Below are 25,155 nucleotides of genomic sequence, written 5' to 3'. Positions count from 1 at the left end.
ATAGTGTACCTCGTACTTGTCATGTGCCTTACCCTCATAGTGAGTAAGATGGAAGCCACAGTTTTGTAACTAATCTAAGAAGTGACATCCCATCACTTTTTCCATGACAAGTTACAAATTAATCACTAGGTCCACCCCACATTCAAGGTGAAAGGACTGCATAATGGCATGACTACTGAAGCCAAGGGTTGTTGGTGGCCATCTTCGAAGCTGAGTGGCAAAATTTTTCAGGAGTTCCCAGCTTCGTATGTAGTATATTCCAATGTCTGGGTAAACGTCTTGAACTTCATACTAATTGAGGGCACCAAACCACATGCCCATGGGATTGCTATAAACTAACCCAATCATCCTGACAAAAGATGGGAGAGAGAAGAGGATTTTCTTACTGACCTAGACCCATCACAGCCTTCCCTCAAGCTGAATGTGAGTTGGGTCTATTCCACATCAATCACTATTGCTACATAATGAGGAAAAAATGCAATGTATATTGGGAAAACAACACACAGTGTTCCCAAAAGCTAGTAAAATATTTTAGGTGTTTTATCCAAACTGTCTTTTTTGTTTCACAGGTATAATCCATGAAGACCAAATAGAAGATGATCGTCTATTCATCATTTCTGGAATTCTAGCTACAATAATGTTCTGGTGGTAACTGATAACTAGCTTTGTTCCAAGAAAGACCTCCTTAGATTTCAGCCCCCTGCTTCCCAGTCCCTAACTGTACAGTGACTTCCCCTAGATAGAGGAGAACCATTTTTCCAATAAGGATAACCAAGTCCTTGCATCCCTAGCTGTAAGACATAAGATTTAAATTTTCAAGTAAATAAAAATACTAAGTTGAAACGTTAATAAATATTGATCTTATTGGTTGACAAACATTTGAGAACATTCCCATTTTGGCCTCACAATCTAAACTCTAGATTCTAAAAACAGTGAAGAGTTCAATAAATGCAATCTAAGATGAAGCCCTTTGGAAGTGTAGTCACTATTCTTTTAAAGAAACTGTGCTATAAAATGGTCCTGAGCAGTGTAGTTAATCAAGTCCAAAACAGGAATATTCCAGAATTTTGTGGACTCAACTAGAAAAAGGAAACTGTAGTTTATTTTCAAAATTTACAGTTTTTTCAAAATGTCTGTCAAGCATGTAAGTTACAAGGCCTCCAGAGCAGTTAAGGGGGGGGGGCCCTCAGACAATTTGGGAAGCCTTACTGGAGGGCCAAGAAACAAAATAAGAATCAGATCTACACTCTTGGACACTGGAGGAAATGACAGCTGCTAGAAGTCTAACCATGGAAAGGGTCCAGAAAGCAGCCTGGTGGAGTGAGGAGCCTAATGGACAAGAATCTACAAGTTCAGTAAGTCACAGGCTACAATATACAGAAATCAGCTGTTTTTGTATATTAGCAATGAAAAATCCAAAAAGGAAGAAAATTCCATTCGCAGTAGCACCAGAAAGAATTCAATACTTAGTAAATTTAACAAAAGAAGTACAAGACTTGTGGGGTGCCTGGGTGGCATAGTCAGTTAAGCGTCTGACTCTTGATTTCAGATCATGTCCTGATCTCAGTGTCTTGAGATCGAGCTGTGGGTTAGCTCATGCTCAGCAGTCTGCTTGAGATTCTCTCCTTCTCCCTCTGCCCCTCCCACTTATGTGCTTGCTCTCTAAAATAAAAAAATCCTTAAAAATAAATGGAGTGTAAAACTTATATAATGAGGGGCACCTGGGTGGCTCAGTTGGTTAAGCATCTGCCTTTGGCTTGGGTCCTGATCCCAGGATCCTGGGATCAAGCCCCACATCAGGCTCCCTGCTCAGCAGAGAGTCTGCTTCCTCCTTTCTCTTTCCCTCTGCCTCTCCCCTGCTCATGCTCTCAAATAATAAAAATCTTAAAAAAAAAAAAAACTTGCATAATGAATACTATAAAACAGACATTAAAGAAGGCATAGAGATATTCCACGTTTATGAATTAGAAGTTTCAGTTATTAAGATGGTAGTCCTCGGGCGCCTGGGTGGCTCAGTCGTTAAGCGTCTGCCTTCGGCTCAGGTCATGATCTCAGGGTCCTGGGATCAAGCCCCACATCGGGCTCCCTGCTCCGCGGGAAGCCTGCTTCTCCCTCTCCCACTCCCCCTGCTTGTGTTCCCTCTCTCATGTCTCTCTCTCTCTATCAAATAAATAAATAAAATCTTTAAAAAAAAAAAAAAATGGTAGTCCTCCCCACATTGGTATAGATCAATGCAATCCCTCTTAAAATCCCAGTAGGTTTTTTTTGAAATATTTTCAAGCTGATCCTAAAATTTCTAGGGAAATACAAAGGATTTCCAAAATAGCCAAAACAATTTTGAAAAACACTTCCTGATTTCAAAACTTACTACAAAGCTACAGTAAGCAATACAGTAGGATACTGATAGGCATAAAGATCAGTGGGGCAGAGGGGCAGCTGGGAAGATGGCTGAGTAGGAGGATGTTAAGCTCCCTTTGCCCCATGGATACAAGTAGGTAACACTCACATCAGTATAAACCCAAAAGATGATGCAAAGACTGGCAGGATGAACTCCACAACTAAATAAATGGTAGACAAGAGGCCACATCAAAGAAGGTAGAAAGGACAAAGACATGGTCCGGGAGCAAAGCGGACTAGGGCCATCCGCAGCGGGAAGGGAAACAGTGGCACGAAGGACAGAAAACACTTTCACACTGGGGAGCCCATAAATGGGGAGGACGAATCCCCATAATATTTGCCTTTGAAAGTGAGAGGAGGCCAATTTCTTGAGTTCTTACAACCACTGGGACTTAAGAGGCAGGAATTTTTAAATCAATGGGCTCAGCTCCAGGAGAGCCTGGAGGGCATTAGGAAGCAGAGTTCCCACCCCTAAAGAGTCTTGGACAGATACAGCACAGAACCAGCAGTTTGAAAACACCAGCAGTAGATGGGAAGGAGAGTGAGTTGTTCATCTCAGAGCATGGCCTGGAGAGAGGGATCACAGGGAGACCCCTCTAGGAACAAGGGAGCCAGCGGGTGCCATTTCCCTCCCCTGCCCACCACATAAACAACGGATACCTGCAGGAATCATTGCAGCACTAACATCTGTTACCTAACTTGCTTACACCAAGCCCCACCCCACCCTTGTGCGGATCCACCCTTCCCAGTCATGATCACCTTAGTCCAGTCACTGTGGGCCCCCTCCCTGAGAAGACCCGTGGAAACCCTGCCAACACCACATCTAACTGGCACATTGTGCAGGAACTCTGTTCTGGCGTGAGCAGGTCTCATTTCACTAGCAAACCACCACACACCTTGTTAAACACAATAGGCAAACACAAACACAGACAACCGGACTGAAGAAAAGAGAGGGCAAGACTCAACAGCAGAGCACACACAACACCCATAAGAGACATTCCCTGAAGCACCAGGCCCTGGAGAACAAGGAACACTGCACGAAAAGATCTCTTCTACATAAGGCTTTTATAGTTAAGAGCAAGAGAAGTAGCTGACTTTCCTAACAAAGAAATAGACACAGGAAGTCCGACAAAACAAGGAGACAGGGAAATAGCTCTTAAATGAAAGAACAGGACCAAACCACAGCAAGAAATCAAAGCAAAATAGCTGTAAGTGGTATGCCTGATAGAAAATTTAAAGTAATGATCATAAAGCTACACACTGGACCTGAGACAAGTGTGGAGGACATCAGTGAGACCCTTAACACAAAGATACAAAAGAATCAGATAAACAACACAATAAATGAAATTTAAAATACACTTGATGGAACATAGAGGAGGCTAGATAAAGCAGAGGAAATAAAAACGACTTGGAAGACAGTAATAGAAAGTAAGCTGAGCAAAAGAGAAGAAAGAAAATAGGCAGATCGAGAATAGTCTTAGAGAACTCATTGATTCCATTAGTGTAATAACATTTGCATTACAGGGATCTCAGAAGAGAGAGAAAGGGGGGCAGGAAATTTATTTCAACAAATAGCTGAAAAATTCCCTATATATCCAGGAGATCCACATATCCACATCCAGGAGGCACAGAGATCTCCCCCACACACCACCAAATTCAACCCAAGGAATTCCACACCAAGACACACAGTAATTAAAATGGCAAAAAGTAGCAATAAGGAAAAAAAATTTTGCAGCTTTTTCAGCAGAAACTGCAGGCCAGAAGGGGGTAGCAGGATATATTCAACATGCTGAAAGGGAAAAATCTAGAGCCCAAAATACTCCTATCTACAAGGATATTGTTCAGAATATAAGGAGAGATCAAGAGTTTCTCAAAAAAGGAGTTCCTGACCACTACTAAACCAGCTCTATAAGAAATATTAATGGGGACTCTGAATGGAAAGGAAAGACCTTAAGTTGAGAGTATGAAATGTAGGAAAACACAAAAGTAGTAAAAAGTATTTCTGTAAAAAAAAAAAAAAAAAAAAAATCAGTCAAGGGTTTCACAAAAAATAAAAGGATGTAAAATACCATATACCTAAAACTTGTGGGGCAAGAAGAGTAAAGAATGGGTTTGAACTTAAGTGACCATCAACTGCTATATGCAGAAGATACTATATATAAATCTAATGGTAACCACAAATCAAAAACCAGTAACATATCAAAGAATAAAGAGAAAGGAATTCAAGTATATCAGTGAAGAAAGCCAATAAACCATGAAAGTAAGGATCAGAGAAAATCTACAGAAACAACCACAAATAAGTAACAAATTGGCAATACTTATTTATCAGTAATTACTTTGAACATAATGACTAAACACTCCAAAAGACATTTTTTTTATCTACTCCATCACCCTATAAGATCCATCTATATGCTACCTGTAAGAGACTCATTTCAGACTGAATGGCACCTGCAGATTGAAAGTAAGGGGATGGAGATACATTTATCAAGCAAATGGAAGTCCAAAGAAAGCTGGAGTAGTAATACTTATATCAGACAAAATGCCTTTAAAACAAAGACTGTAACGAGACAAAGGACACTATATACTAAGAAAGGGGATAATCCAACAAAAAATACAATAACTGTACATATTTATGCACCCAACATGGGAGCACCCAAATACATAACAGTTATACAAACACAAAGGAAGTAATTGATAGCAATACAGTAACAATAGGGGACTTTAATACCTCACTCACACTAATGGACAGATCATCCAAACAGCAAATCAAGAGGGAAACAGTGACTTTGAATGACACACTGGACCAGATAGATTTTACGGACATATTCAGAACATTCCATCCTAAAAGAGCAGAATACACATCCTTTTCAAGTGCATATGGGATGTTCTCCAGAATAGATCACATGTTAGGCCACAAAACAAGTTTCAACAACAACAACAAAAGAAAAAAAAAAAAAGTACTCTCATGCATCTTTCCTACCACAACACTATGGAAATCCATCACAAGAAAAAAATCTGGGAATAATACAAATACATGGAGGCTGAATAACATGCTACTAAACAATGAATGGGTCAACCAAGAAATCAATGAGGACATCAAAAATTACATGGAAACAAATGAAAATGAAAACACAACAGTCCAAAATCTCTGGGATGCAGCAAAAGTGGTTCTAAGAGGGAAGTTTATAGAAATACAGGCCTCCTCAAGAAGCAAGAAAAATCTCAAAGCAACCTAACCTTACACTTAAAGGAGCCAGAAAAAAAACAATAAATGTAACCCAGAACCAGTAGGAGGGAGAAAATAATAAGGATTAGAGCAGAAATAAAATAGAAACTAAAAAAACTACAGAGCAGATCAATGAAACAAGGAGTTGATTCTTTGAAAAGATCAATAAAATGGATAAACCTTTAGCCAAACTCCTTAAAAGGGAGTGGGACCCAAGTAGGCAAAATAACTAATGAAAGTGGAGAAATAACCAACACCACAGAAATACAATTATAACAGATTAGGAAAACCTTTATGTCAACAAAATGGACAACTTAGAAGAAATGGATAAATTCCTAGAAACCTATTACCTACCAAAACTAAAGCAGGAAGAAATAGAAAATTTGAACAAACCAATTACCATTAATGAAATTGAATCAAGTAATCAAAACACTTCCAAAAAACAAAAGTCCAGAACCAGACAGCCTCATAGGTGAATTCTACCAAACATTTAAAGAAGAGCTAATACTTATTACTTTCAAACTATTCCAAAAAATATTAGAGGAAGGAAAACTTCCACATTCAGTCTAAAACCAGATAAAGGCCAAAACCAGATAAAGATACCACAATAGAACTACAGTCCAGTATCTCTCATGAATATAGATGCAAAAAACCTCAACAAAATATTAGCAAACCCAATCCAACAGTATATTAAAAAAAAAAAAATCATTCACCACAACCAAGTGAGAGTTATTACCAGACACAAGGCTGGTTCAATATGTGCAACAATCAATGTGATAAATCAATAGGATAAAAACCATATGATCATTTCAGTAGATGCAGGAAGAGCACTTGACAAACTACAAATCACTCATGATGGAAACCCTCTGCACATTAGGTCTAGAGGGAGCATAACTCAACATAATAAAGGCCATATATGAAAAACCCACAGCCAACATCATACTCAATGGTGAAAAACAGAGCTTTTCCCTGTTTATCAGGGAAATAAGACATGGATGTCCACTGTCACCACTTTTTTTTTTTTTAAGATTTATTTATTTTAGAGAGCATGCATGAGTGCGCACCCAAGGAGGGGAGGGAGAGAGAAACTTTAGCAGACTCTACATTGAGTGCAGAGCTTGATATGGAGCTCAATCCCATGATCCTGAGATCACTACCTTAGCTGAAGCCAAGAGTCTGATGTTTAACCAACTGCACCACCTGGATGCCCCTCTCACCATTTTTATTCAGCATAGTACTGGAAGTCCTACCCACAGCAATTCAACAACATAAATAAAAGGCATCCAAATTGGTAAGGAAGAAGTAGAAGTTTCACTATTTGCAGATGACATGATTGTATACATAGAAAATCCTAAAGACTCCACCAAAAAACCACTAAAACTGTTACGTGAATTCAGTAAAGTCGCAGGATACAAAATCAATGTACAGAAATCTGTTGCATTCCTATAACTAATAATGAAGCAGCAGAAAGAGAAATTAAGAAAACAATCCCATTTACAATTGCACCAATAATAATAAAATATCAAAGAATAAACTTAACCAAAGAGGTGAAAGACCTGTACTCGGAAAACTGTAAAACATTGGTGAAATTGAAGATGACATAAAGAGGGGCGCCTGGGTGGCTCAGCTGGTTAAGTGGCTGCCTTCAGCTCAGGTCATGATCCCAGGGTCCTGGGATCAAGCCCTGCATCAGGCTTCCTGCTCAGCGGGGAGTGTGCTTCTCCCTCTACCTCTGCTCCCCCACCCCCGCTCATGCTCGCTCTCTCAAATAAATCTTTAAAAAAAAAATGAAGATGACACAAAGAAATGGAAAGACTATTCCATGCTCATGGACTGGAAGAACAAATATTGTTAAATGTCTATACTACCCAAAGCGATCTATACAATTAATGCAATCCCTATCAAAATACCAATAGCATTTTTCACAGAACTAAAACAATTCTAAAATTTGTACGGAAATACAAAAGACCTTGAACAGCCAAAGCAATCTTGAGAAAGAAAAAACGGGCACCTGGGTGGCTCAGTAGGTTAAGCACCTAACTCTTGATTTTGGTTCAGGTCATGATCTCAGGGTCATGAGATTGAGCCCTGTGTCAGGCTCCGTGGTCAGTGGGGAGTCTACTTGAGCTCTCGCCCTGCTCCTCCCCCACCTCTCTCCAATAAAAGATCTTAAAAAAGAAAAGAGAAAAAACTGGAAGTATCACAATTCCAGATTTTTGCTATATTGCAAAGTGGTAGTAATTAAAACAGTATGGTACTGGCATAAAAACAGACACATAGATCAATGGAATAGAACAGAAAACCCAGAAATAGACCCACAATTCTATGGTCAATTAATCTTCCACCAAGGAGGAATGAATGTGCAATGGGAAAAAGACAGTCTCTTCAACAAATGGTGTGCGGAAAACTGGACAACCGCATGCTAAAGATAGAAACTGGACCACTTTCTTACACCATGCACAAAAATAAACTTATAAATGGATTAAAGACCTAAATGTGAGACCTGAAACCATAAAAATCCTAGATGAGAAGATAGGCAGTAATCTCTCTGACACTAGCCATAGCAACATTTTTCTAGATAGGTCTCCTGAGGCAAGGGGAATAAAAACAAAAATAAACTACTGGGATTACACCAACAAAGTTTCTGCACAGTGAAGGAAACAAATCAAGAAAACTAAATGGCAACTACTGAACAAGAGAAGATATTTGCAAATGACATATCCAGTAAAGGGTTAGTATCCAAAATATATAAAGAAATGATACAACTCAATACCCAGAGAACAAATAATCCAAGAAAAAAATGAGAACACATGAACAGACATTTCTCCAAAGACATATACAGATGGCCAAAAGACACACGAAAAGATGCTCAATAGTACTCATCATCAGCAACATGCAAATCAAAACCACAATGAGGTATCACCTCACATCTGCCACACTGACTAACATAAAAACACAAGAAACAAGTGCTGGCAAGGGTGTGGAGAAAATGGAACTCTTTTGCATTTTTTTTTTTTTAAGATTTTTATTTATTTATTTATTTGACAGAGAGAGACACAGCGAGAGAGGGAACACAAGCAGGGGGAGTGGGAGAGGGAGAAGCAGGCTTCCTGCCAAGCAGGGAGCCCGATGCGGGACTCGATCCCAGGACCCTGGGATCATGACCTGAGCTGAAGGCAGTCGCTTAACCAACTGAGCCACCCAGGCGCCCTCTTTTGCACTCTTGATGGGAATGCAAACTGGTGCAGCCACTGTGGAAAACAATATGGAGTTTCCCAAAAAAATTATATATAGAACTACCCTATGATCCAGTAACAGCACTACTGGATATTTATCCAAAGGATACAAAAAACAGTAATTGAAAGGAATATATGCACCCCTATGCTTACTGCAGCATTATTTACAATAGCCAAACTATGGAAGCTGCCCATGTGTCCATCAAAAGATGAACAGATAAAGAAGATGTGGCATTTATATACAATGGAATATATTTTTAAGCCATAAAAAAATGAAATCTTGCCATTTGTAATGACATGGACAGAGCTAGACAGTATAATGCTAAGTGAGTAAGCCAGAGAAAGACAAATATCATATGATCTCATCTGTGGAATTTAAGAAACAAAACAAAGAAGCAAAGAAGAGAGAAAGAGAGAAAAACTAAGAAACAGACCCTTAACTATAGAGAATACACTGATGGTTACCAGAGGGGAGGTGGGTAGATAGATGGGTGAAATAGGTGATGGGGATTAAAGAGTACCCTTATCACGACAAAAAAAAAAAAAAAAAAAATCAATGGAACAGAATTGAGAGTCCATGAGTAAACCCTCATATTTATGGTCAATTGATTTGCAATGAAGAAAGGATGGTCTCTTCAACAAATGGTGCTGGAATGTTTGGATATCAGATACAAAAAAGGTGAATTTAGACCCTTACCTACCACCATATGCAAAAATAAATTCAAAATGGATCAGAGACCTAAATGTCAGAACTGGAAGTATATAACTTTTAGAGCAAACAGGAGAAAACTTACATGACATTGGTTTATAATGAGAGTTCTTACATATGATGCCAAACATACAATCCATAAAGAAAACTTTAAGTTAGACTTCATCAAATAGAAGAGGAAGGAAAACTTTCAAACTCATTCTATGAGGTCAACATTACCATGATCCCAAAAACAAAATAAAACTACAGGCCAGTATCTACGATAAATGTATACACAAAAACCCTCAACAAAATATAAGCAAACCAAATTCAACAATACATTTAAAAAGTCATTCACAACGACCAAGTAGGATTTATTCCAGGGATGCAAAGGTGGTTCAATATTGCAAATCAATGTGATATATCACATTAATAAGACAAAATATAAAAACCATACGATCCTCTCAATAGATGCAGGAAAAAAGCATTTGAAAAAGTACAACATCCATTCATGAGAAAAACTCTCAACAAAGTCGGTTTAAATATTACCTAAAATTTAATACCTAAACATAATAAAGGCCATGTATGAAAAACACACAGCCAACATCACTCAGTGGTGAAAAACAGCTTTTCCTCTGAGGTCAGGAACAAGACAAGGATGTCCACTCTCTCACCACTTTTATTCAACATAGTACTGGAAGTCCCAGCTGCAGCAATCAGACAACATAAATAAATAAAAGGCATTCAAATTGGTAAGGAAGAAGAGAAGACATGATACTATATCTAGAAAACCCTAAAGACTCCACCAAAAAACCTATTAGAACTGATAAATGAATTCAGTAAAGTTGCAGGATTCAAAATTTATAGAAATCTGTTGTCTTTCTCTACACTAATAATGAAGTAGCAGTAAGAGAAATTAAGATAACAATCCCATTTACAATTGCACCAAAAAGAATAAAATACCTATAGATCTTTAACCTCCTCCTTGGTTAAGAAGGTAAAAGACCCCTAACTCTGAAAGGAATTGAAGACCACACAAATGGAAAGCATTCCATGCTCGTGGTTTGGAAGAATTAATAACTGTTAAAATGTCCATACTACCCAAAGCAATCTACAGATTCAATGCAATCCCTATGAAAATACCAATAGCATTTTTCACAGAACTAGAATAATCTTAAAATTTGTATTGAACCACAAAGACCCCAAATAGCCAATGAAATCTTGAGAAAGAAGAACAAAGCTGGAGGTATCATAATTCCAGATTCAACATATACGGCAGAGCTATAGTAATCAAAAGAGTATATGGTACTGGAACAAAAACAAATAGATCAATAGAATAGCCCAGAAATAAACCCATGCTGATATGGCTAATTAATCTACAACAAAAGAGGCAAGAATATACAATGGAGAAAAGACAATCTTTTTAATAAGGTGCTGGGAAAACTGGACAGCTACATGCAGAATAGTGAAACTGGACCACTTTCTCACCCATACACAAATTAAACTCAAAATGGATTAAAGACCTAAATGTGAGCTCTGAAACCATAAAACTCCTAGAAGAAAACATAGTAACCTCTCTGACATCAGCCTTAGCAACTTTTTCTAGCTATGTCACCTCAGGCAATGGAAACAAAAGCAAAAATAAACTATTGAGACTACCCCAAAATAAAAAGCTTTAGCACAGCAAAGGAAACAAAATGAAAAGGCAACCTACTGAATGGGAGAGGCTATTTGCAAAGAAAGGAGAGATCTGATAAGGGGTTAATATCCAAAATATATTAAGAACTTATATAACCTAGCACCAAAACAAAATAAATTCCAGTTAAAAATGGGCAAAGGAAATGCACACCAAGAAAACAAATAATCCAATTAAAAAATGGGCAGAAGACATGAACAGACATTTCTCCAAAGAAGACATACAGATGGCCAACACACACATGAAAAGATGCTCAGTAGCACTCATCATCAGCAACATGCAAATCAAAACCACAATGAGGTATCACCTTGTACCTGTCAGACTGGCTAAAATCAAAAACACAAGAAACAAGTGTTGGCGAAGATGTGGAGAAAAAGGAACTCTCTTGCACTGCTGGTGGGAATACAAACTGGTGCAGCCATGGTGAAAAAACAATATAGAGGTCCCTCAAAAAATTAAAAATAGAACTGCCCAATGATCCAGTAATTGCTCTACTGGGTATTTACCCAAGGAATATAAAAACACTAATTCAAAAAGATATATGCATCCCTATGTTTACTGCAGCATTATTTACAATAGCCAAACTATGGAAGCAACCCAAGTGTCCATCCATAGATGAATGGATAAAGAGGAGGTGGTGTTTGTGTATACCGTGTGTGTGTGTGTCTACATATACATATGTAGACACACAATGGAGTATTACTCAGCCATAAAAAAGAATGGAATCTTGCAATTTGCAACAACATGGATGGATGTAGCAAGTATAATGCTAAGTTAAATAAGTCAAAGAAAGACAAATTCCATATGATTTCACTCAAATGTACAACTGAAGAAACATGAAGAGAAAAAAAAAAAGAGATAAAGCAAAAAAATAGACTCTCAACTATACAAAGCAAACAAGGGTTACCAGAGGAGAAGTGGGTAGGGGCTGGGTAAAACAGGTGAAGGGAATTAAGAGGACACTTATAATGAGCACGGAGTAATGTACAGAATTGTTGTATCACTATATTGTACTGCTGAAACTAATATAACACTATATGTTAATTATACTAGAATCAAAATATTTTTTTAAAGTGGGCAGAGGGATGCCTGGGTGGCACAGTAGGTTAAGTGTCCAACTCTTGGTTTCAGCTCAGGTCATGATCCCAGGGTCCTGAGATCAAGCCCCACATCAGACTCCACACTTAGCACTGAGTCTGCTTGAGATTCCCTCAATAAATAAATAAATAAATCTTTTAAAAAAATAAAATAAAAATAAAAATGGGCAGGGGACCTGAATAGACATTTTTTCAAAGACAGTAGATGGCCAACAGACACATGAAAAGATGCTCAATAGTATTAATCATCAAGGAAATGCGTATCAAAACCATAATGACATATCACTACAAACTAGTACAGACAGCTAGAATCAAAAAGACAAGAATGACAAGTGTTAGCAAGGATATGGAGAAGACAACCCTTGTGCTTTGCTGGTGGGAGTGTAAATTGGTGCAGCCACTGTGAAAAACAGTATGGAGCTTGCTCAAAAAATTAAAAATAGAAATAACCTACAATCCAGTAAACCCATTATTAGGTATTACCCAAAGAAAACAAAAATACTAATTCAAAAAGATATATGCACCCCTATGTTTATTGCAGCATTATTTACAATAGCCAAGATATGGAGCAACCCAGTTCCAATAATGAACCCAAGCTCATTAATAGATGGATAAAGAAGAGGTGGTATATGTGCATATACATATATATAATGGATTATTACTCAGCCATAAAAAAGAATGAAATCTTGCCATTTGTGACAAGATGGATGGACCTAGAGGGCATTATTCTAAGTGGAATAAGTCAGAGAAAGACAAATACTGTATGACTTCACTTATACGTGGAATCTAAAAAACAAAACAAATTAAAAAGTCTCTTAAATACAGTGATCAAACTGGTAGTTGCCAGAGGGGAGATGTGTGGAGAGATGGACAAATGGATGAAGGGGATTAAGAGGTACCAACTTCCGGGGCGCCTGGGTGGCTCAGATGGTTAAGCGTCTGCCTTCAGCTCATGTCATGATCTCAGGGTCCTGGGATCGAGTCCCACATCAGGAGCCTACTTCTCCCTCTGCCTGCCACTCCCCCTGCTTGTATGCGCTCTCTCTCTGGCAAATAAGTAAATAAAATCTTAAAAAAAAAAAGAGGTACAAACTTCCGGTTATAAAATAAATGTCACAGAGATGAAAAATACAACATAGGGAATATAGTCAGTAATATTTTAATAACGCTGTATGGTGACAGATGGTGACTACACTTAAGATGAGCACTGATTAATGTATAAAATTGTTGAATTTATATGTTATACAACTGAAACTATTAACATTGTATGTTACTTATATGTCAATAAAAAAAAAGACAAGAAATAACAAGTGTTGGCGAGGATGGGAGAAAAGAGAATCTTCATGCATTGTTGGTGGAAATGTAAATTGGTGCGGCCACTGTGGAAAACAGTAATGGAGTTCCTCAAAAATTGAAGTAGAGGGGTGCCGGAGTGGCTCAGTTGGTTAAGCGTCTGCCTTCAGCTCAGGTCATGATCTCAGGGTCCTGGGATCAAGCCCCGCATATGGCTCCTTGCTCAGTGGGAGTCTGCTTCTCCCTCTGAGCCTCCCCTCACTTGTGCTCTCTCTCTCTAATAAATAAATAAAATCTTTAAAAACATTGAAGTAGAATTACCATATGACCCAGTAAATTCCACTTCTGGGTATTTATCCAAAGGAAACAAAAACACTAATTCTAAAAGATATGTGCACCCCCATGTTCACTGCAGCACTATTTACAATAGCCAAGACAGGGGAACAACTTAAATGCCCACTGACTAATTAAAGGATAAAGAAAATGCGCCATATATACACAAGAGAATATTACATATCCATAAAAAAGAATAAGATTGTGCCATTTGAGACAACATGGATGTACCTACAGGGTATTATGCTAAATGAAAGAAGTCAGACAGAGACAGACAAATACCATATGATCTCACTTGTATGTGCAATCTACCAATAAAAGTTTTAGAATATTTAAAAACCAAGCTCAAAGATACAGAGAGCAGACTGGTGGTTTCAAGGGAGGGTGGGTAAAATGGGTAAAAGGAGACAAAGGTACCAACCTCCTGTTATAAAATAATTAAGTTGTGGGAATGTGATGTATAGCATGGTGACTATGGTTAATAATACTGTGTTTTCCTATTTGAAGGGTGCTAAGAGAGTAGATCTTAAAAATTCTCATTACAAGAAAAACATTTTGTAGCTATGTGTGGGGACAGATGTCGACTAGACTTACTGTGGTGATTTCACTATATATACAAATATCAAATCATGTTGTACACCTGAAATAAAATGTTATGTTGATTATACCTCAATAAAAAAATTTTAAACAAAATTTTTAAAAATCATAGATGACAGGGCCCCTCCCTCTGGCCTACTAATGACAATTCTCCAGGGTAAAGAGGGGAAGAAGCTGCTGTATCCCACTGCTCCCCTCTCTGGGCCCTGAGACATTGCTTTACTTTTCTCCCCCACCCTGCAGGTGTAGGGCCCTCGAGTAAGGACACAGTAGCTCACCACAGAAACATTAGGAAGCCAAATGAACTAATGCCCAATTGGACCACAACCATCTCTGTCCCCTGGTCACCTCAAGGCCAGCAGCTTTGGGGGTGCTGCATCTGCCTCCTACACACCCCTACCAGGTTTATGTTCGTTCAGGAGGACCAGAGCAGATTTCAGTTCAGCTCCCAAGACCTGTGCTATATCTTGGTTTCTAAATGTCATTTTCCAATAAAAGGAACCAAGTCTGCTTTGGAAATTGGTTCTAAGTTCTAGTTCTAAGGCTGAGGTAGAAAAAATACAAGATGAGCCTGGAGCATCTCGCAGTATCAAAAAGTAAACAAGTGTTTCCTGCTGAAGAAAGGCGTGCATGGCCTTCCACTGCAGACTCATCTGCAGCATCCACTGCTCAGGCCACTGAATGGGTAGGAAAAACGATTAGGTGATTTTTTTTTTTTTTAAGATTTTATTTATTTATTTGAGACAGAGAGAATGAGAGAGACAGAGAGCACACGAGAGGGGGGAGGGTCAGAGGGAGAAGCAGACCCCCCGCCGAGCAGGGAGCCCGATGCGGGACTCGATGCGGGACTCGATCCCGGGACTCCAGGATCATGACCTGAGCCGAAGGCAGTCGCTTAACCAACTGAGCCACCCAGGCGCCCCGATTAGGTGATCTTAAGCTAGCTGTTTGTCCCCAGGCTCTTAAACAGAAAACAGAAGTAAGGTCAGAAAATAAACATCAGTTTTGAAATAAATCAATGAATAATACTATTTGAAGATAGTATTCCTTGCAGGAGGTGGAGCTTAGTCCACCCTTTGAGAGTGGTTTCAACTTAGTGAACTGTTTCCATAGAATAGGGAAAGGAAAAACACCGGCTTTACCAAGTGATGAAGGTTCACGTCCCTGGGGCTATAAGGTGCCTATCATGTGCCCCCTGATATATGTGATGAGAAGGCACTTCAATTCTGTGGTATTCTTCCCCAAAACCGTAACCTGGGTCTAATTATGCAAAAACAGACAAATCCAGTTTGGGCACATTTCTTCAGAAAATTTGGCCAGGACCCCTCAAGGCTCAAAGTCATGAAAAACAAGGAAAGACTGAAAAGTTGTCACAGATCAGGGGAGACATGTAAACTAAATGCAGTATGGTATCCTGATCTGGATGAGAACAGAAAGAGGACATTAATAGAAAAACTGGTCTGGAGTTTAGTTAATAGTAATAAATCAATAGAGTTTCTTAGTTTTAACAAATGTGCCAAGGAAATGCAAATTGTAAATAATGGGGGAAGGTGGGTGAGGGGTATGTGGGAACTCTGTACTTCTCCCCAACTTTCTGCAAATCTATAATTATTTCAAAATAAAAAGTTTATTTTATAAAAAAGTACTGACTGGCCATGAGCAGGGATGCAAAGACAAGACAGGCATTGCCCTCAGAATCTTCTGCCTTCCTACAGGAGGGAGCCATGACGAAGTTAAATGCCTTGAAGGAACAAGCACTCTGGCTTGCCTGGGACAGTCCCTAGTTTATACCCATTATCTCAGCATCATGATTAATTACAAGCACCCCCTTTTACTTCTGAAAGTATTCTGATTTGGACATTAAATTTTATGGTCATACCACGTAAAAGCACAGAGTATGCTGTGGTGGTCAGAGATAAGAGGGAATACTTGTGATGGCAGGGAAGGATGGATGGGGTTAAGAAGTGGAAATAGGGGGATAGGAAGGAAGAGAGATGGCTCAGACTGGGGCAGCCTCAAGAGGAAGGGCCCAGAGGCAAGTAAGACCCAAGGGGTATTCTTTTTAAGACACGGAAGTCTGAAGTTGGAGAAAACGGAGAAAAGCAGCAGACACGATTAAGAAGATGGGGTCAACTAGGGTTGGAAGCACATTAAAAGGACTAGTACTCTCCTGGGGCAGTAATGTATTTTCAAGCAGATGGGAGGGTAAGGGACTCTACCACCCTACAAATGAAAAACCTACAAAATCAACTTTCTTCAGAAAGATCCTTTTCCCTGGGGCCCTTATCTATTCTTCCCTAACTTTTCCTATACTTTCTCTGGGCCCTTCATATATACGGAGCTCCAGCTCACCCAAGCTAACCTCAAGCTATTGTGAGGTCCCTCTCTACACTGATATTGCCATTCGTTCAGCTCTCAACATACACAAGATTCAAGCAGCTGCTTCCCTAGACTTGGGTGTCTGACCCAAACTGTGGTTCAGTCATATGCTCTGCTGACTCAGAGCCTACACCCCTCCTTTCCAGAACGCCAGTCCTTGACCCCGCATGTGGCATTCTTTGCCATTGAAGTAAAGGGTCACCTTCAATAAAGCGTAACCCCCAAGCCTTCTTGTGAACTCCAAATTTCAGAGAACGGGAAGAAATGTTTTTATAAAAACCCTGTTGCTCTTTCAGGGAAGAAGACTTGCATTCTAAATAGTTTTACTACGAAAAGTAAGCTGTGATTCAGTTTCACTTTCTATTTAAATACTTCAGGAATTAATTCATATGCTATTATTTTCAGAGAATGATGACTTTATATATTTTTTAAATCTTGTCCTTTGAATCATTTCATTCCCATGTGATTCTCAAACACTTAAAAATCCCCAAAATCCCACCAAGCTTCATATACTTAGTGAAGTCTCTATAAGGGATTATTTAGCATCTTCTGCTTATAGTCCTGTCCAAAAACCAGCTGATCTTCCTACCTTAAAGATTTACCTAGACCAAAGTAAGAGATACCATTCTGAAATCTGAGTGTCTTTACTAGCTGCACACTATACACCCTGGTAGAAAAATCAGAGTAAGAATGTCTAGAAGCCCACCTCTCCCAGGCTATGGGTACAGTGGGGAGCAGGGGGTACTTCTCCCCTGCAGTGTGCCCAGGAGGCCTGAGTGGGACTGGGCCTGGCTTCTGTGGCCTCTGCGGGCAACCTGGAGGCTGAGAGGTGGGGGGCAGTGGTGGCTGGGGATGCCCTGGGAGCCCGCAGATAAAATTCTCCGATGAAATTTGGTCTTCCTCCACGAAACTTGCCTTCTCTGGGAATTCCTATGTCCTTTACCAAATTAAATAGGAATAGGAACTTTCATAAAATCTGAGCCATCCAGCTCTCTGCTCTCTAAATTTCCAAGCCTTTGCATGTCCTTCCGTCAGCAAAAAATGCTCATGTTTTAGAAAACTGACTGCCAGTGAAGTAACGGAGAGGTGGAATTGGACCAAACACGTTTATGTGAGAGCAGCTTCCCCAAGCCCTTCCCTATGAAGGAGCAGGCCTCACTTCTGGGGCCAGTGGAGAGAAGCCCACTCCAAGGTGCTAGTTTTCAGTTGGCTTCCCAGCACCTCTGCAGTCATAACCAAAGCGAAGGAGAATATTGCATGACTTCAGAAGAAAGCTGGCCACCTTGCAACATCTTCAGGAAATTCTGCACTCCCCTAGGGCTTGCAAAACTCCCTATGTCTTGCAGACCAAAGGCAAGATCTCAGTCACCTAGCTCTAGTTTGCATAATTAAAGAAAGTGGAAGCTAGTTATTTTCTGGGTGACCCTTGGCCCAACCAAGCCCACAGGGCCTGTGACAAAAATAAGATAGCAATAAAATGAACTATGGTAGCAGTGAAAACTCGTACTACTTACAGGAGCAGGAAAAGCCAGGCCCCTGGATGTTCATCCGACCCCTTAACCTGCAAGGGTCACATGGCCAAAGCAGTGTCCACTGAACGTACTCTAATGTTATTCTTTTGAAGATGAACACCTGCAACTTAATGTAATTTCATGTCATAATCCCTAAGACTTTTCAGAGAAACAATTTACTAAAATCTTCTATAATACCTTTTATCTTCCTTTGTGATGTGGAAAAGCATAGCCTGTGATGTGTTAATTTGCTATCACATCTTTACCTCTTTCTGGTCCTTCTTCCCCTGTCCTATTAACGTACTATCCAACTGTGGGGGAAAAATTAAAACACAAAAGTTTAAAACACACACACACACACAGAGAAGTTTAGAGCCACAACCAGTAGGACCACACAGGGAGAGAGAGAGAGAAAGTCCACCTTCAAAGTAAGCCGAGCGGCTCTACCTCTTCCACATGCGGCACCCAGACAGATTTCCTTTGTACAAAGAGCCTCGCTACTAGAGGAAGAAATGTGAAAATCACCCAGTTACTCTAAACCCCCTCACTTTAAAGAAGCACAAATCAAGACACAGGTTTACTTGGCGGGAGGTCACTTTTAGCAGAGCAATCGCTGGAAACCAGGTCTCACACTCCCAGTCCGTGGCAACAAAAAAGCCCAATTAGCTTAGGAGAGACAGAGGAAGCTCCACGTGGGCCTCTTTCAATCAAAAGCCACCTGGGATGAGGGCAGCCACCCCGTCTGTGGAGCTAAACTAAGAGCCCTCCGCCCCCGCCCCCGCTTCCGTTGCAGAACAAGGGTCACTGCCACAGGGAGAGCTGAACCTGTGGACTGGGTTCTGGTTTGAGTCAGAGCACAATTTGGTTTTTAAGCCCAGAATTTGTTTGGATCCTCCAGCCTTGTTTAGAGGTTGAGAGACCATGGGGCCGCCTAGCAGCCCTTGGCTTTTCAGAGTTTGGGAAAGCAACTCAGTTGCATTAGGAGTTTCTCGGAGAAAGCTTCTAAGACAAAGAAGGAATATTTATTTACTAAGTGGGAGAGGAAGCTACTGCTGAAGACCTTTCTAACCCACTTCTCTAAGGTTCACTTCCATAAAACCAGTAAACATACCTATCACAACTTTGTTTCTCCAAGTAAAGCCTTGAGACTTTTTTGTGTGTGTGGAAAGTGACACAGCAAGCAAGCTAGCTTGCTCATGTTAGCAAGACTGAGGATATCTACAGAAGTGGGGTTCTGGGACACTTTGCGGATGGGAGTAATAAATTTAACATTAATATGAAGGTCTGTGACAGTTTCTGGCTTCTTTTTTTTTTCTTTTTTTTAGGAATATATGAAATTTCACAGTCTTCATCTTGTGCAGCTCCAGGCCCTGGGAGGCAGGCTAGCTGGGGGTTAAGCACAGGGTGGGTAGGCCTAACCTGGCAGCCTGAGTTTTTTAGCATCTAGGCAGCATGGAGTTTTTGAGTCTCCCCTGAAGTTGTCCCCTCCCCCCACACACAGCCCACATTCCTGGGGAGGGTCCTAACATCTGCCTGGGGCTTCAGAACCATGCACATTCATTCATTCAACCAAAATTTATTGAGTACTCACCTTAGGCCAGGCCTTCCCATCTGGGACCACTCACTAAGTGCCCTCCAGGGTGCTCTGTGCCCTTTCTCAAAGAGGCACAGAGGACCAGATTCCGCTGTCTCCTGCGCTCCCCGCAGTAGCTTATAGTTAGCCTGCGCTATAAAACATTCAGTAAACCCACGCGCACAATAGGCAAAATGGGAAAAGGCTGGGATTTGTGGCCAGACTGACCCAATTGAAGTCCTACCATTGGGGCAATTGGCAATAACCAGCTGCTTGATCTTGAGCAGGTGGTTAAAGTTCTCTGAGCCTCAGCTTCTTTAGATGAAAATGGAGGATAAGAAAATATATTCCTGGGATGCCTGGGTGGCTGTCAGTTAAGCATATGCCTTCGGCTCAGGTCATGATCCCAGGGTCCTGGGATTGAGTCCTGCATCAGGCTCCTTGCTCAGCGGAGAGCCTGCTTCTCCTTCCCCCTGGTTGTGCGCTCTCTCTCTCTCTCTCTCCCCCCCCGCCCCAACAAATAAATAAAATCTTAAAAAAGAAAAAATATATTCCTTACAGAGAATTTGTTTAATGGGACATAAAGACATATAAGTAAATATATAGGGACCACCAGTATTAGGTAAAAACTTTTTTTTAAGATTCAGCACAATTTTTATTTTAATATATTTCAAAGTAATGCCTGTACATAATTACAACAGTAACACCTACATAGCTTTTACTCTGTACCAGGCACTATTCCAAATATTTTACATAGATTAAACTAGTTCACCCTAACAACAACCTTCTGAAGTAAGTACAATTACCTGGTGTTCAACAAATGATGTAACTGAGGCACAGAGAAGTTGAGTGACTTGCCTAAGGTCACACAGCTAGCAAGTGGCATGACCTGGCTTCAAATCATGTCCATATTCACGCAGTTCAATAATTCAAAAAATTCTGTAAGACTTGTTTTGAAAAGCAGCCACTCTCTGCATTTCCTTCCCTGGCGTTCCCACTCTCTATATAATCAATGCTTATAGAAGATGAGGATTTAAGTTTTCTTCACCATTACTGGAAACCACCATATCCCACTCACACACCACCCTTCCCCTCTTCCAACCTTTCAGTATCATTTTTTAGTTGGATGTAATGTTTACATCATCATCACTTCTAACACTATTACAGGCTCTGCAGTGTTCCATCATTCTCTTTCCTCCCTATACAGCTAGTAACTAGTTAATACTCGTCTTATTAGTTTGCTTAGCTTCTGTGCACCTTCCACTAATCCATCACCAAACTCTCCATGGAGCCTGGACTTCCTACCAAGGAGACCGGCAATGAGCCCTTTCTCCAAGTTCCATGCCTGAACCCAGAGACCCCACTGGGCCAGGCAAGCTCAGATTCATAGACCCTGCGCCCTCTGTGACTGGACCAGAGACTTCCCTGCCACGTGTGAGCTCTACGGAGGCAAGGATGCTGCCTGTGTCACAGATGCTTTTCCCCAGAAGCTGACACAGGGTATTTAGAAAAAATGACTGGCTATGACGTGGATGTAAGGGATGGGACACAAAAACTACTCAACGCCTGAACAGCACCCCTATAAGTCGCCCGCCTCCTCCATGGAAACAACAGCCGCCTTTTACTTGGTGGTATATAATGTAGGACAAAGGTGCTAGGCACATTTCTCACATTTTTTCACTTAATATGCCCAACATCCACACTTTAAGCTATGCATTTCTACCCACATTGCACTGATGGGGGAACTGAAAGGCAGACAACTTAAGGTCACGTACTAGCAAGAGGCAAAGCCAGGTCTCCCACTGGCCTATAGCTAGTAGAGGTCATCTCCTATCACAAAATGAGGCTCTTTCCACTAGTCCTAAAGCAATTCTGTGGGTGAAAGCACTGGAGTCTCCCACCTGCCACTGTGGAGGGCAATTCAGCAGCCCTTTAGTTCGAGCTCCCACCTCAGCAGGAAGCCGTTTATCAGATTAACAACCCACCTGCTCCCACAGCAGACAGCAGGGCTCTGAGGAAACAGAACTGGGCTTGGTTGGGCTCTCTGTGGGGGCCAAGGACCCAAGGACATCTTGGGCCTTACAACTGGGAAGCCAAATTGGTGCTTTTCCCCTCCCTGGGAGGAGACTAGGATGTGTTCTTTGACCTCACTGTCAGCATGAAGTAATGGGAAGAACACAGGATTTGGAGCCAGACAGATGTGGGTTTGAGTCCTGCTAAGCTTTATGATCTTGGTCAAGCCACTTAATCTCTCCATGTCTCAGTTCTTTCAGCCGATCTTGGTCAAGCCACTTAGACTCTCCATGTCTCAGTTCTTTCAGCTGATCCTGGTCAAGCCACTTAGACTCTCCATGTCTCAGTTCTTTCAGCTGAAGAATGGCTTAATGCCACGTCCCTCATGGAATTCTCTTGGGCATTAAATGAGATGGCATATTTAAGGAGCCCACACCACAGCCGGCACCCAACAGTGCTCTCAAGCAAGAGCTCTCCTTTCCTCTCTCAACTGGATAGGGCAATCATTACTGGGCCCACTTATCAGATAAGCAAACTGAGGTGCCAAGAGATTGAGTTGCCTACAGCTAATAGAGGCCATCTCCTAACTCACAAAATGAGGCTCTTTCCACTAGGTTGGTTTGTTTGTTTGGCTTCTCAAAAGCAAAAACAGGTCATTCTCCCCAAAACTGGTTGTTTTGCCTTGAATATGTAGCTGTCTGGGCCCTCCTTCTCTTCTCTTTGCTTCCCTTCTCTAAATCCTTATCTCACCAGTCTCTTTAACACATAAATCAGACTGATCATCATAAAGTAATAGAGAGAGTCACAAGCAGAACGAGAGGTAAATACAATTCTCTCCACAAGCAAGACAAGCCCTCTCTGTTGGTGCAAAATCATGACTCATTTGAAACCTTTTATGATGGCCAGATGCTGAGCACATCTAAATTGCTTCAAATTGCTTCTACAGTGTATGTTAGTGGTAGGGAGGGGAACAACCAACATCTATATATATTTATACATTTACCAGGAAATGTGTTTATACTGTTTTCCAATCAGGATTAACCACAAGCCAGGAGTTCCACACCTAATGAATAGGCTAAACCCAGCCCACTGTCAAGAATGAAAAGTCCATCTCAAACATAAGATTTTAAATCAAAATAAATGTTAGAAGAACATGGTTCTCAGGATTGTTGGGCAGCCAGAGCTCTTTCTAGCAGCTGGCAGGGTGAGTGATGGCTGTTTCTGAGCTCAAACTTTATCCTGGAAGCCTTAGAAGCTAGGCAAGGGAGGCTTCCAAGGAAGGAAAGGATCTCTTTTTACCAGCAACTGCTCCACATTTAGGTCGTTGGAAATTCCTGGTGTGATCTCTGACCACCCAGAACCCACAGCCAGCAGCCCAAGTCACTCTAGAGCCACAGCTTGGGTCTTCCCCAAGACAACCTGACCCCAGAGATCTGTGTGGACTCACTATGCCTAGATGTTACATCTTGTAGACTTAGGTCACTGTCCAAAATGTGAAACTTCTCATTCGTTCTCACATTCTCAACCCCATACTGTCCCATGGCTCTTCTCCCAAACACCAATTGTTCCTCTTTCCTGCAAAATTTCCCTCTGTGACCACTGGAATCCTTCATTCCATGGCAAATCAATCCTTCATCCTTCACCTTATCACAGAAGGCTCTTTTCTCTTCTTGGACTTCCCTGAGACCCAGTTATCCCCTGATCACAAGCATCTTCTACAGCCATCCTGAGGGATGATTTCTTGTTCGCTCATGCCTATGTATCTACCTGGTTCAGCAGATGAAGCCCCTAGGTGGGATCAGTGTCCTCAGACTCCTGCATGTTTCAAGACCATTACTCTCCTCCAGTGTAACTCCTTTGGGGCTCACACTATCTAACTACACCAGCTTCCCTGCATTTCTCTGTCTCCCTACTCCTGCTATCCTCCTGGAGCAGTTCAGTGTACAGGGGGAGAACCCTCCAATGCCATTCATTACGTTCCTTACATTGAATGACCCTGATCACCCTTCCACATCCATCACCCATTGCCACAGCCACATTGTTCCTCTTGTCACTGCCAAATACACCATTTTCTTTCTTTTTTTTTAATTATTGGTTTATTCATTATGAAGTGATACTTTTTTTTTTTAAGAGGAAGGGAGAGGGAAAGAGAGAATCTTAAGCAGGCTCCACACCCAGTGCAGAGACCAACATGGGGCTCGATCTCACAACACTGAGATCATGACCTGAGCTGAAAACAAGAGTAGGATGTTTAACCGATTAGCCACCCAGGTGCCCCACAAATATGCCATTTGCTGACATGGCCTCCCAGCCATCTAGCTGTGCATCTGCTTTTCAGCCTCTCTGAGATCACTAATCCCTTGATCCCTCATCTTTCTACTAGTCCATCATCCCCCAGCCTTCTTTCCTTTCCAACAAAACTGTTCTCTCATCCACACCCTCTATGCCTGCACTCCTTTTCTTCTGCTAACCCCCAATCCTCTGCACCATGTTCCATTCAACTTCTCCCTCTCCTTTCTGCACTAGCAGCTGAGGGCTACAAAAGAAAACACATGTCCCCACCTCCCCACAAACATATCTGCATCAGAGACTGATGGTTACCAATCCCAATGTCTGTTATCACTATTTTAGAATCCTGATTTGGAATAAAAAATCCTTATAATCTTTAGAATTTTGATCTTGAATAAAAATATTTCCCAGCATCCCTTGGAGCTAGACGTGACCATATTATTCAGTTCTGGTCAATAAGGTGAGTAGAGATTGTGTGGCAGCTTCTGGGAAATTTCTTTATGATATACCTATGATATGCCCTTTGTCTCTTCTTCCCCTTCCTCCATCCTTCTACTGGAACATGGATGTGATGCCTGGAGTTCATCTTAGACCATAATGATGAGGACTACATCTGAAGAATAGCAGAATATAAAGCTAGAAGTAGTCTGGATTCCTGGGAACTACAGAGCCTGAATTGCCTATAATAGACTTCTTTGTGTAAGAGAGAAATAAACATTATTCTAAGTACTCCACTGTTTTTTAGACTTCTGTTACTCACAGCTGCTCACAGTGGAAGAGACTCCTACTAACACAATGCCCTGAACACACAACCAATTCTTCTTCTA

The 25,155-nt window shown here is 40.9% G+C and overlaps 1 protein-coding gene and 1 long non-coding RNA gene across 5 annotated transcripts in view; one reads left to right on the top strand and one right to left on the bottom strand.

The window, feature by feature from the left end:
• RPAP2 (RNA polymerase II associated protein 2) overlaps positions 1-8,711 on the top strand; it is an 89,446-nt gene extending 80,735 nt beyond the window's left edge. The window contains exon 12 of one of the 3 annotated variants that reach the window (XM_045897192.3): positions 570-8,711. In XM_045897192.3, the coding sequence (XP_045753148.1) occupies positions 570-582 (13 nt within the window). In that variant the 3' untranslated portion in view covers positions 583-8,711. The remainder of the gene's footprint in view (positions 1-569) is intronic. The other 2 variants (XM_045897191.3, XM_045897190.3) reach the window with 2 other exon arrangements.
• The window catches only part of LOC123859393 (uncharacterized), a 70,501-nt gene that overhangs the window by 30,348 nt on the left and 14,998 nt on the right, over positions 1-25,155 (bottom strand). The gene's annotated exons all lie outside the window — the stretch shown is intronic.

This window comes from Mirounga angustirostris, unplaced genomic scaffold (assembly GCF_029215605.1).
Source record: "Mirounga angustirostris isolate CCGP_5_RB_7025 unplaced genomic scaffold, mMirAng1.0.hap1 SCAF_4, whole genome shotgun sequence".
Taxonomy (NCBI): Eukaryota; Metazoa; Chordata; class Mammalia; order Carnivora; family Phocidae; genus Mirounga; species Mirounga angustirostris.
Note: the sequence above shows the minus strand (reverse complement) of the source record. Positions and strands in the feature narration are given on the sequence as shown.